The 13053-nt window shown below is 40.0% G+C and overlaps 1 protein-coding gene across 1 annotated transcript in view; it reads left to right on the top strand.

Annotated features, from left to right (window-relative positions):
- Positions 1 to 12767, top strand: part of pes1 (pescadillo ribosomal biogenesis factor 1) — an 18033-nt gene extending 5266 nt beyond the window's left edge. Inside the window, exons 9-15 of the mRNA XM_085475337.1 lie at positions 3752 to 3841; positions 9940 to 10070; positions 10162 to 10287; positions 10600 to 10784; positions 11739 to 11902; positions 11993 to 12160; positions 12401 to 12767. Of these exons, the coding sequence (XP_085331463.1) occupies positions 3752 to 3841; positions 9940 to 10070; positions 10162 to 10287; positions 10600 to 10784; positions 11739 to 11902; positions 11993 to 12160; positions 12401 to 12475 (939 nt within the window). The 3' untranslated portion in view covers positions 12476 to 12767. The remainder of the gene's footprint in view (positions 1 to 3751; positions 3842 to 9939; positions 10071 to 10161; positions 10288 to 10599; positions 10785 to 11738; positions 11903 to 11992; positions 12161 to 12400) is intronic.
- The last annotated feature ends 286 nt before the right edge of the window (positions 12768 to 13053 follow it).

Below are 13053 nucleotides of genomic sequence, written 5' to 3'. Positions count from 1 at the left end.
AACGTTACTCGGCCTCGCTTCTCTCCTTCACTGAACACAACTCCCCCTCCCCCATCGCTTCACCTGCAGGCAACAACAAGATGGACACGGCAAATCTCCGTTAACGAGTTACCGCGCATCGCCCCGCACATGGGGCTGGACGGCGTCAACGTGTTAGCGAGCTAACCGTGCTAACGAGCTAATCATGCTAACGCCTAAAATCCTTTCATTTTCTCAAAAGTTGACAGCACGCCTTGTGTATGAATTCTGTGCTTGATGACCACAAACCAATTTTATGTGGTACACAGCGCTCAGCAATCTGTCAAAAAATGTTTTAATATGACTTTGCTAAGCTACGGAGCTGCACCGCTTGATGGATTGTCGGAGCATTACGGCTACCGTAGTCTGGAGCCTCGCGGAGTAATACGTACTGTGCTTCAACGTAGTATAGACCCTGTGCACGAGAAAATGCTAACTTCCTGGTTTGAGACCGGATGTAGGGTTGTAAATTTCCGGTAGCTTTACTTTGCGGTCAATCGCTACTGCGAAGATATACTCCAAAATCATGTCCAAAACTCAAAAACTGAAAGATCGCGTTAAGTTACAAAGAGCAGAAGGTGGGAACACTCACCACTGTTGTGTCATTAAAAAAAAATCTAATGATCAATTTTGACGTTTAAAGAGTTTAGATGATCAGTTGTTTACATCACTCAACACAAGCAGAACTGCATTACTGCAGCAGAAGACACATCGTCCACATTCAGAAACACATCTCTGTACAGTGACTGGTCTTATGATTTAAACAGGCAAATGTTCAGCATTCAAACTACAGGTGAAGAATAGTCAAACCAGATGTTTCCCCCGTTATGTCGATATCAGCTAGTCAAGTGTAGTCGCTATAACGCGGTTCACCTTTCACCTCGCTGTTTCACAGATTTTTTTTTTTTTTTTTTTTTTTTTTTTAGTGCAAGTTTGCATGCTTATTTTTTTTTTACGTCACATTGTGTCCTGCGTCCTGATCGCTGCAGACGATCTCCTCCGTGACGTCTCTCCTGTACAGTACAGAATCGCTGCATCGATCCCTAGCAGTGTGACTCTGAAGTGCAGTGCTGTATGTCCACGATGTCCATGAAAGGTTTTGCACTGTCAAAAAATAAAATTGGCTACTTTTTTTCACCTATCGCTGGTTATTTTTAGAACATAACACCCGCGATAAACGAGGGACAGCTGAGAAATATAACATTTGAATCCCTTTGCTCTGAGGCGCGGGGGTAAAAAATATCGACAAGTCGATGAACATCATTTACAGATATATTGGGTAAATGCTCAAGACATCTATAGAAATGTAAATCGCCGCTTGATTCATTCATTTGCTTAACTTGTTTTGGACCGTAAACAAGGCGCGAATAGGACACCGGAAATCAAGCTCCCAACAGGAGTTTCCGCACCAGAAGTAGCATATGTTAACGTGCACATAGTCTATTACCGTATTGTGTGTATAAGGACCATAAATGGCACGAAGCGGATTTCAAACTCCAGGCTGTCAGTCACGCAGTAGAACTTCGGAACAGAGCAGCTGCGAAATGTGTCTCTTTGTTATTATGCTCAGCATCTTTTAGTTTACATTTTGACTGCACAATTGTGAGCTTTTTGTTGTGCACAACAACAACATTGTTTTCTTTTATTTATCAAGCATTATTATTTAATAATGTATTTATTTATTTTTGAGTAATTTTTTTTTAATGTACATATATGCTGTATGTTACCAAAAGTGCCTGTGTGACATCTGGGACACAGCTTTGACTAAGAACTCTCTTTTCTTACTTTATGACTTTAAAAAAAATTATTGAGATATATATCGTATATCGCCATCCAGCTAAAAAATATCGAGATGAATTTGGGGCCATATTGCCCAGTCCTACCTAGCTGGTATATAATGATATACTATGTGGTGGCCAGCTACACAGCTATGGTTAGCATAATATAAACACAGTGAAGCTGGAGGATGAATGCTAACATTTTCCCACTCGCTACAAGCTAACGTGAGGGTTCCTGATGGTTAGGGACAAATGTAACCGCACGGCAGGATGTTGTAAACCAGGGGTCCCCAATCCCAGTCCGTGAGGGCCGGTGTCCCTGCAGGTTTTAGATCTCACCCTGGGTCAACACACCTGAATCACATGATTAGTTCTTTACCAGGCTTCTGGAGAACTTCAAGACATGTTGAGAAGGTAATTTATCCATTTAAATCAGCTGTGTTGGATCAAGGACGCATGTCCTTCAGGGACACCGGTCCTCGTTGACTGGGATTGGGGACCCCTGCTGTAAACGGACCAAACTTCAGTCAGGAGAACAACTGCGATAATCCATCCACAATGCGAGGTTAGTCATTAATATATTGCTGCATGGGCTGGGGTGTAGTTACATCATAAGGTTATAAAAACTGGGCTTTAAAATGACTAGTGGTAATAAAAACCGAGACAGGCGGACAGTGATCACTGACTTTTTTTAGGGGCTTGTTCAAATGAAATAGAATAAAATACAAAGCAGTAAAACATGTTAAAAACCAAACAGCCTTAATAAACGCAGAGTACCCAGAAGCAGGGTTCATGCGGCATCACTTAAAGATTGGATATCCTACCTGCTGTGAATGTTTTAATGCAGTATAGTTGTTGTTGTTGTTATTATTATCACTTGTCACATTCTGTTTCTGACAGTTAAAATAAATAACATTCATATAAGAAATAAAATTGTTTCGTGTAAACTGTATATGGTGTTCAGTAGGCCTATACTATTGTACTTTAATGTCGGTCATAGGGGTGGTACTTCAAGAGCCATATATTTTATGAGGTGGTACTCGATGTGAAAAGTTTGAGAAACACTGCGTTACGCCTGGGTTGGACCTCCTTTTTGCTTCAGAGTTGCCTGAATTTTTTATGCCATAGATTCAACAAGTTGGGGGAAACATTCCTCAGAGATTTTAGTGCATTTGTCTGCTGCTCAGCCCTGGTGCAAATCTCCCTATCCACCACATCCCAGCGGAGCTCTATTGGATTGAGATCTGCTGACTTCTATAAGCTATTTAAGTGCATTGAACTCATGGTCATGCTCAGGTTGAAAACAGTTTTAGATGATCTGAGCTTTGTTTCATGGTGTGTTATCCTGGTGGAAGCAAACATCAGAAGATTGTTACACTGGTCATAAAGGGATGAGCATGGTCAGCAGCAATACTTGGGTAGGTTGTGGGGTTTAAATGATGACCAGTTAAGGGGCCCACATTATTATTTCGCCACTGAGCTATTGATACAAAGAAGCATGGAGCCATGCTTTCATGTTGTTTACACGAAATTGATGTGATGCTCTTCTGCCATGGTTGTAATAAGTGGTTATTCAAGTTTCTGTTGCCTTGACATCACCAGCCTGGCCAGAAAGAAAGGTTGCTGCCATGTGATTGGCAGATTAGGTATTTGCATAAATAAACTGTTATGGTGTCTGTAATAAAGCAACTTGTAAGTGTATTAATTTAACTTACACATACAGTACACTTAACATGAGGTCTTGCCCTATATCATTTCAGACACTTTAATTAGAGCTCAACATGTAGTCTACCTAAAAGCATTCAGTATGCTAATAGAGAAATTGTGTAAACTCATGTTTTTAAAAGCCTCATGCTTAAATTAAACTGTTGACTAAACTAACTAAATCTATTAAGTACGCACACATTGAGGTGTAAATGCTAACACTTGTGCTTACCTTGTTTTTGATTTTGTAGAAACTGTCAGCTCTGAGTGCCAGTCTGGCACGCGTGGTTTCTTCTGCAGATGAGGAGGAGGCTCAACTGGACCAGTTTCCCAGTGAAGGGGTAAGAAAGCTAACTTGCAAAACACGACACATCACATGTATCTTACGATTTACTCAGGCAAGGCATAACTATTTGTTATTGAGAAATATAATCAAAACACACAGATCACCACTTCATGCATAATGCCTCTTATAAATCTATGGACGTGTGTGCGATACTGTGGTGTCATGGTAAATTGCTCGGGTAAAGTTTGTAGCATGCGTGCTCGTTGGTTTTGTCTGCTTCCACTTGTCTTTGCACTAGGATGATGTCGGCATAAATGTGCAGTCATATTCGTTGTGTCCCCACTAGTGCTGTCAGCGTTAATCTCGTTGAAATGACATTAACGCCATAACGCGGCAAATCTCCGTTAACGACTTACCGTGGGGCTGGACGGCGTTAACACGTTAACAAGCTAACTGCGCTAACGCAGTAGTTCCCACCAATGTAATTGAGCATGTACATGCCTATGTTTACAGGTACTTATAGATATGTTACTTACACAGGGATAGTAGTAGTAGAATAGTTAAATTTATTACTTGCATATTTCCACAACCCTCTATCCATAACACATACTGTGTATAAGTGTACATAGAACCTCAGCTACTGTTGTATATACAGTGGGGCAAAAAAGTATTTAGTCAGCCACCGATTGTGCAAGTTCCCCCACTTAAAATGATGACAGAGGTCAGTAATTTGTACCAGAGGCACACTTCAACTGTGAGAGACAGAATGTTTAAAAAAAAATCCATGAATTCACATGGTAGGATTTGTAAAGAATTTATAAGTAAATCAGGGTGGAAAATAAGTATTTGGTCACCTCAAACAAGGAAAATCTCTGGCTCTCACAGACCTGTAACATCTTCTGTAAGAAGCTTTTCTGTCCCCCACTCGTTACCTGTATGAATGGCACCTGTTTGAACTCATCATCTGTATAAAAGACACCTGTCCACAGCCTCAAACAGTCAGACTCCAAACTCCGCCATGGCCAAGACCAAAGAGCTTTCGAAGGACACCAGGAAAAGTATTGTAGACCTGCACCAGACTGGGAAGAGTGAATCTACAATAGGCAAGCAGCTTGGTGTGAAAAAATCAACGGTGGGAGCAATCATCAGAAAATGGAAGACATACAAGACCACTGATAATCTCCCTCGATCTGGGGCTCCACGCAAGATCTCATCCCGTGGGGTCAAAATGATCATGAGAACGGTGAGCAAAGATCCCAGAACCACACGGGGGGACCTGGTGAATGACCTGCAGAGAGCTGGGACCAAAGTAACAAAGGTCACCATCAGTAACACACTACAACGGCAGGGAATCAAACCCCGCAGTGCCAGACGTGTTCCGCTGCTGAAGCCAGTGCATGTCCAGGCCCGTCTGAAGTTTGCCAGAGAGCACATGGATGATACAGCAGAGGATTGGGAGAATGTCATGTGGTCAGATGAAACCAAAGTAGAACTTTTTGGTATAAACTCAACTCGTCGTGTTTGGAGGAAGAAGAATACTGAGTTGCATCCCAAGAACACCATACCTACTGTGAAGCATGGGGGTGGAAACATCATGCTATGGGGCTGTTTTTCTGCCAAGGGGACAGGACGACTGATCCGTGTTAAGGACAGAATGAATGGGGCCATGTATCGTGAGATTTTGAGCCAAAACCTCCTTCCATCAGTGAGAACTTTGAAGATGAAACGAGGCTGGGTCTTCCAACATGACAATGATCCAAAACACACCGCCCGGGCAACAAAGGAGTGGCTCCGTAAGAAGCATTTGAAAGTCCTGGAGTGGCCTAGCCAGTCTCCAGACCTCAACCCCATAGAAAATCTGTGGCGGGAGTTGAAAGTCCGTGTTGCTCGGCGACAGCCCCAAAACATCACTGCTCTCGAGAAGATCTGCATGGAGGAATGGGCCAAAATACCAGCTACTGTGTGTGCAAACCTGGTAAAGACCTATAGTAAACGTTTGACCTCTGTTATTGCCAACAAAGGTTATGTTACAAAGTATTGAGTTGTATTTTTGTTATTGACCAAATACTTATTTTCCACCCTGATTTACGAATAAATTCTTTACAAATCCTACCATGTGGATTCATGGATTTTCTTTTCACATTCTGTCTCTCACAGTTGAAGTGTACCTGTGGTGCAAATTACTGACCTCTGTCATCATTTTAGGTGGGGGAACTTGCACAATCGGTGGCTGACTAAATACTTTTTTGCCCCACTGTAGTGTATCATCTTATTAATTTAGTATTTCTTGGCTTTATATTCTTGTATTCTTCTATTATCTGTAAATGAGCTGTAATAACACACAAATCCCCCCCCCCCCCCCCCCCCGTCCGATCATTAAAGTCTTATCTTATCTTAGAAAATACTTTCATTCTTTCTTTTTGCTCTAATTGGTCTCTAAGGTTAAACATTAATGGTTACATCATTTGATCTTTTGAAGCTGTGATACAAGGGATTTACAGCTTTGTTTGGTTGCTACTGACGATATGTTTCTCATCCTGGGAAGCTTGTTGTCACTGACTGATTTGAAGTTAGTAGGTAGTTCAAACTCTGCTTTAATTTATTTATTTAAATATTCTGTTTTGTGTGTGCGTGTTTTTGGGTTTTTTGCCAAAAAAGACAGTTCTGCTTTTTTGCTTCTTTTTTTGTTTGTTGGGTTTCTTAATTTTTATTAAAAAGTTTAAGTCTTAGTAATACGTTCTCAGTTTAATAAAACAGTATTTTCATCCACTGAAACAATCAGTTGTGTAACAATTTTTCAATTACAGAGGGGGAAAAACTTTTTTGCTCAAGCAATGGGCACTTAATCGGGAGAATTTTATGAATAAAAAATTAGAATAACAGATTGTATTTTTATAAAGTTTTCAAGTCAACTCACCTGAATGATCTTTCAACATTACAGCTTTCAGACTAAAGTGCTTTATTAACCCTTTAAGACCTACCATAGAGCCAAGTTTGCCAGAGCTTATCTTGATATTTTTACATGCTGTAGAGCCATTTTTGGGATTGTTTCAAGTTGCTATATGTCAATACAACCGTTATAGCCCAAATTTATATAATATATATGCATTAAGTGCATAGTAACTACATAAATTGCAAAAACGTGCAATAAACTACAAAATGAAAATCATTTTGGGTTGTTTTTTAACATATATTTCTAGTTAGAGAAATTTAAGAAGTTTATCCCTCAAAACTAAATACACAAAAGTTGCACAAAATAGTTTTGAACCACAGGAAATTTATTTTGAGTGTCTTCATAGTTGTTTTTTGTTTTTTAGATACACCAATTTTTATATACTGCTGGAAAAACGAAAATAAATATAATGCAAATTTACCCCCCAAAAAACAGCATGTGCATCAAAATAAACTATTTCCAGCAGTGTAATTTTTGTTTGAAGCATCCCAGAAACGATACAGAAAAGTCAAACATGACTTTTAAAAATAAGGCCCTGAAGGTAAAAAAAAAAACCCTATATTTTCCGCGAAAATGACGTCACTTCCGGGCAGGTAATGGCGGACATGCTGACGTCTATTCCAACGTAGGAAGTGTTATGAACAGCTGATCGGATCAGCAAAACGTGTTTCTGGAATATTATGTTGTTGTCGCTGCAAATGCTTTTTATTCAATTTATTTTCAAAGCTATATGTGGAAGGAAACCGTGTCATAGGACAAGCTGAATGCATAAGATGCAAGTACAACTCATATGCAAAAAAATGATTGTGCTAGCTTATGTGATTCCAGTTCTACAGGAATTTAAAAATGGCTGCGCAAAACGGAGCGTGCCCGCTCCGACCGGTCTTAAGGGGTTAAGGCATTAACAGATCAACTGTGGAAACTGTGGCTGATCTTATAGATATCTGGCTTCTTTTCAAACTTTTTACATGCCTGATGAGCACATATTTTTATTTAACTTTTTTGTTTGTCTATTTCTCGTGCAGTTAGGTTGAAAAATGTTAGTGCTTCTGAGACATTAGCTTTACTACAAAGCAGGGAACTTCAGGACTTAATTATTACTTAGACATGAGGTGTAACTTCCTGGTGTATTAATTTTACCTGAGCTTTGGAATCTTATCCGGGCGTTCCTGTGTGTTCTGAGAACGTAACAGATAAAATCTGCACATTATTAAAGCGGCCTACTAACCTGTCACTTTTCCTGGAAAGTTACACCCCCTGTTCCTTTGGAGCTTGGTGTTTTGTTTTTTTGTTTTTTTTTAGAGACAATCTAAACCCTCTGGTTTTTCCCCAATGAGTCTCAATCACAGACATATAATCTCAGAGGAAGGAACTGTAATCCCTTGAGTGGTTTTCTGCTGGCTGCATGAAATTTCAAAGATGTTTGTTGGTTCATTTATGATACTGTAGCTGTAGTCTATAGTTAGAAAGTTGGTGCACGAGCAGTGATGGTATTACTCTCTAGTCGGAGTCAGTGAGGCTGTGGTAATCCTTGAGGACACCCCTTTCAAGCCAATAACACGAATTTAACTTGGAACAGATGGTATTGCTGTTATGTGGTTAGTGTTCAGGCTGACCAGAATAAAGGAACCTGTACTTCCTATTGATGAAGTACAGGTTGCACTGTTGTTCACAAAGACCAGCTCCGTCTACAAGATGCTCTAGTTCCTTTGCTTCCAGAGTGGAGCATCACACTGGGGCTTGCCCGCTGGCTAGGTTAATATTTGAAGGTGTTTCAGGGTCCCATAGACTTTATTCCTGGGTTGTCAGGAGTAAGGTCACAATGCATCTACCCTTCAAGATATAGGTGTAGTATGCTCAAGGTCTATTGTGGGTGAAAAAGCCAATTCAATTCTCCTAACCTGGAATTAGTGAGCAAACTGGCTGCAAACTTCCATGGTTGCATTTCAGAGCTGGGGGGTCCACGGGGATGCAACAAACTGCATTCCTTTAAAATCAGCTTCTGCCATCCATGAGTCTACGTAGACCCAAGGGCAAGCTGTCGTAGCTTACTGCTTATCAGTGGCATCTGTTTGGTGATTTTAGGATAACACAGTGCATCTCACCACTAGGACTTTGTCTGTTAGTTGTGGACCATTGAACTCCATTTGTTACTGGCACATGGCAAGCCAGGTCATCCACTCCATATCCATGCAATTAGTGCTGCCACCCATATGAATAGGCAGTGGTGCTGTGTGCCACATCTTGAGGCAAGCAAAGACATGTCTAGGCTCTGAAGGAGCTGGTTATGGAGATGTTAATGTTTTTGCTGTCTTAAGATAGCCAGTCAGCAGAGGCATAGCAGTAGCTTGGTAATACTGCAAGCAACAAACACTACAAGCTAAGCTGGTGGAAAAGATGCAAGAAAATCAGAATACTTTAATCCCTAAGGAAATTATGTGATGAAGCCTGCACTAATATTCGGTTACATTTTGTATTCTTTGAGTATTATACATATGATAGAGTAGCCAAGCCAACTTTATTTATAAGGTACTTTAAAGCTGGTTATCCAACATCTGAGTAGTCGTTTCTATTAGACTTCAAAGCATGCATAGTCAGTGTGATATAAATTGTCACAACACAACAGTTTCTGCTTTTACCCTTGATTATTTAATTAAATGTCACATGTTTTTATTGGTTTTAAATTGCTTTTCACATGTTAAATTTCAGTCTCCAGACAGGTCTGGGATTGGTCATCAGATGCCACCAACCACTGTTTTATGTATAAGTGCATCAGCTCCAGCTGAGATAACAAAGAGTCTACTAATCACCATTGCTGACCAATTTAACACCGGTTCAGACAGTTTGTTGAACCTGACTGTGATTCTTTAGTTAAATCTGAGCAACTTAAATTCAGAGATAAGTAAATGTATTAATTGTCGAGTTGTGAGTTGTACTTTTTACATAGCTTTTTTACATTTGCCTTTTGGAATTCTTTTAAGGTTGTAATCCCAATAAATCTAGCTGCACAATTCCTCTGTCATGGATCAGACACCATAATACATCAACAAGTTGGAAGTTGTTTAAAAATAAATAAATAAAAATCATCTTTTAGTTGCTGGCTTGTTTTTAAAGCAATGACTTTAAACTTTTCTGATTTAATTGTAAATAGAAATTCCCTGAAGAATAATTAATGTTTTCCCTTTATTTCTTCGCTACAGGAGGACATGGAGAAGATGGAGGCTAGGGAAAAGGAACTGAAACAGCAAGAAGCTCAGAAGAAGCTTTTTGAGGGACTCAAGTTTTACCTCAACAGAGAAGTTCCCAGAGAGTCTCTGGCATTCGTCATCAGGTGAGCGAGAGATGCTACAGTGAAGCAAAGAAACGTCCACGGAAGCCTGAAGCTGACTTTTTCACTTTTGTGTATTTCTGTTGCCTTTCAGGTGTTTTGGAGGTCAGGTATCCTGGGACAAGTCTGTGTGCATTGGTAGCACATACGATGTGACAGATGAGACCATCACCCATCAAATTATTGACAGGCCCAGTGTTGGCAAACAGTATATCAACAGGTAGAGAAATGCTGTGCTTTTCATCATGTATGAGAAGGTTTTTTGTTTTTTTTTCCTTATAGAGGTATTTGATTTTGTCATAGAATTCGTAATCCTAGAGACAGGAAGTGTGTCATTCATGTACATTACCCACTTTTACAATGACTCCTTTCACTGGAATATTTCCCATCCCCCCCACCCCTTGGTCCTGCAGCAGAAAAAATCCTCACCAAAGAGCAAGATTGTATTCTCATTATTACATAGTAGACGCATGAAAATATGCACTTATTTGCCATCATAACAGATGATTTTCGAAACCTTTGCTTGTTTTAGATACTACATCCAACCCCAGTGGCTATACGACTGTGTCAATGCCAAAATTCTCTTGCCTGTGGAGGATTATTTCCTTGGGGTGACTCTACCCCCTCACCTGTCTCCGTTTGTGGAGGAGAAGGAAGGTGACTATGTGCCTCCAGAGAAACTGAAGATGATGGCCTTACAGCGAGGAGAAAAACCAGGTGTGGTTCAGTTATATCTCAGTGTGTATGCAGGTCACTCCCACAATTCGCTGACTTTTCCCCTCTGATCAGAGTCCTAGTTTTAAAAACAACAAACAAAAAATACTTTCAGATCTGAATGAACAACAGATGCATAGGAGGGAAAATTATAAGATAACCATAACCTCTAACCATGGTCTCGTGTCATTATTTTGTTACATCATAAAATTATGAGTATTGTACATAATCAAGTAGTTAAGCCAACTTTATTTATAAAGAACAACCACTTAGCAAAGGGTTGGACATAGGAAGAAAAACACACTTGAATAAAACCTTTTTTTAAAGAAGCCTATTTAATGTGAAATGGCAGCAAATTCCACTATTTGGGAGCCACTACACCAAGTCCTGTCCCCTGTGAGCCTGCACTGTGTCCTCGGCATATACAAGGAGTTGGTCAGCTGATCTGAGCGACTAGGAAAGGGGAGTGCAAGTGCAGCAACTCAGAGAGGTGGTTTGGAGCGAGGCCATGTAACAACCTGAAAACAGATAAAAGAATTTTTAAAATGTCATGTGGAGAGTTAAATAGACATTCACGGCCTCTCTTAATCTGAATGAATGTAATTGATATTTGTGATTGATTTAAAAAGTTTAATAATTTGCTTCCTTTTTTGGGTTGTTTTGGAGACTTTAACACAGAACTGTTCTGATGGTCTGCTTATGTGAATAATTACTGCCAGCATTTCTTAATTGGATGATTAAATTTTTCTTGGTGGCTGGATCGAAATGTTGTGATTTACTAAAAGAACTGTAAGCGAGACAGCTTGTGGAGGTTATAGTTTATCTGATCAGAGTCCTAAAAAGCCACTTTGGCATCACACAGTAATGAAAATAAAAGATGAATATTTAATATAGGCACACAGGATTGAAATGTCAGCAGCACTAATTTTAAATAATTCCCTTTTCTTCCTTTTATAGGCAATGAACAAGAGGAGGATGAGGAAGAAGAGGAGGAGGAGGGAGAACAGGAAGAGGAAGAAGAACAAGAAGAGGATGACAATGGTGATGAAGAGGATGATGAAGAGGAAGTAGCAGAAGAGAAAAACCTTAAGAAAATGGAAGAACAAAGATCCCAGGGCAAGGTGATATGTCAGATCCTGATTTCTTTGTCATTGTGATTTTATTTTTTAGATCTTTTGGAATCTTTATTGACTCGTCTCGTTCCCTTTTAGTCTCTACATGTCAAAGTGACACCTGGAAAGCTGAAGGTAGAAAATAAGGCACGCTTGGAGCAGGAGGAGAAAGCAGAGGAGAAGCGTCTGGCCATTATGATGATGAAGAAAAAGGAAAAGTACCTCTATGACAAAATCATGTTTGGAAAGAAAAGAAAAGTCCGTGAGGTGCGTACATTGCTGCTTCGCTAAGAATATTTGTTCAACCTAAAAGCTTTAACTTTGAATATTTTAGTGTTGATACTGAGCATTTTATCTCAGGCCACAGTGTTTACCAGTATTATGTAGCCGCTGCGGAGAGAACGGCGCAGCCCAGCGTTGACCCCCGCTGAGTTCACTGAGCTTAAAAATGGTTGCGTAACTGGTGTTGAGTATCTTCCATTAACTGGGCTCCTTCTCTTTTTACAGGCTAACAAGCTTGCTGCCAAGAGGAAGGCTCACGATGATTCAGAAAAAGCAAAAAAGAAAAAGGCCCGAAAATAACTGGTGCCTTCTTCAGACTGACTTTGAGACTCAGTGCATTGCAGGTTTACATACCATAAAACCTGAAAGTGCAGTAGAGCTCTGCGTGCTACATGCACTCTAATGACCTCTGCAGAACTTCAAACAGCGCAGGTTGTCACAAATGCTAGTTGTGTGATTATTATTGTAAAAGTAACTGTTTTATCTGTGCTCCACTTTTCTGTATTGTACAATACAACTTCCTGTTTATTTTAAAATCTGTAACCGAAACATTTTACAGTTAAACGGACTGAATTAAACCTGTTACTTGTGATATTGCATCTCTAAGAAGAAATGATTCTCTTAGTCTTGGCGCCATATTGAAAAATGATTATTTATCCTTGAGGCTGTAGCTTTAGGGCAGCTGTTTCTTTTTAAAGCTGTGCATGGATCAGACAAGATGGCAAAAGGTCAGAATATAATCTGTAACGCACGGCTTAAGATTTCACATCTGCAGAAGCTCAGGTCATGCTGCTGCTGTCGGTTGAACCTCTTTGCTGATTGGTTAACACTTAAGTAGTGGGTGGTAATGACGAAGAACCACAAGACCAAAGCACCAT

This window comes from Copadichromis virginalis, linkage group LG12 (genome assembly GCF_057382275.1).
Source record: "Copadichromis virginalis isolate Kocher_CV1m ecotype Utaka linkage group LG12, C_Virginalis_male_GT1.1, whole genome shotgun sequence".
NCBI lineage: Eukaryota > Metazoa > Chordata > Actinopteri > Cichliformes > Cichlidae > Copadichromis > Copadichromis virginalis.
This window is presented reverse-complemented; position numbering and strand designations above follow the sequence as displayed.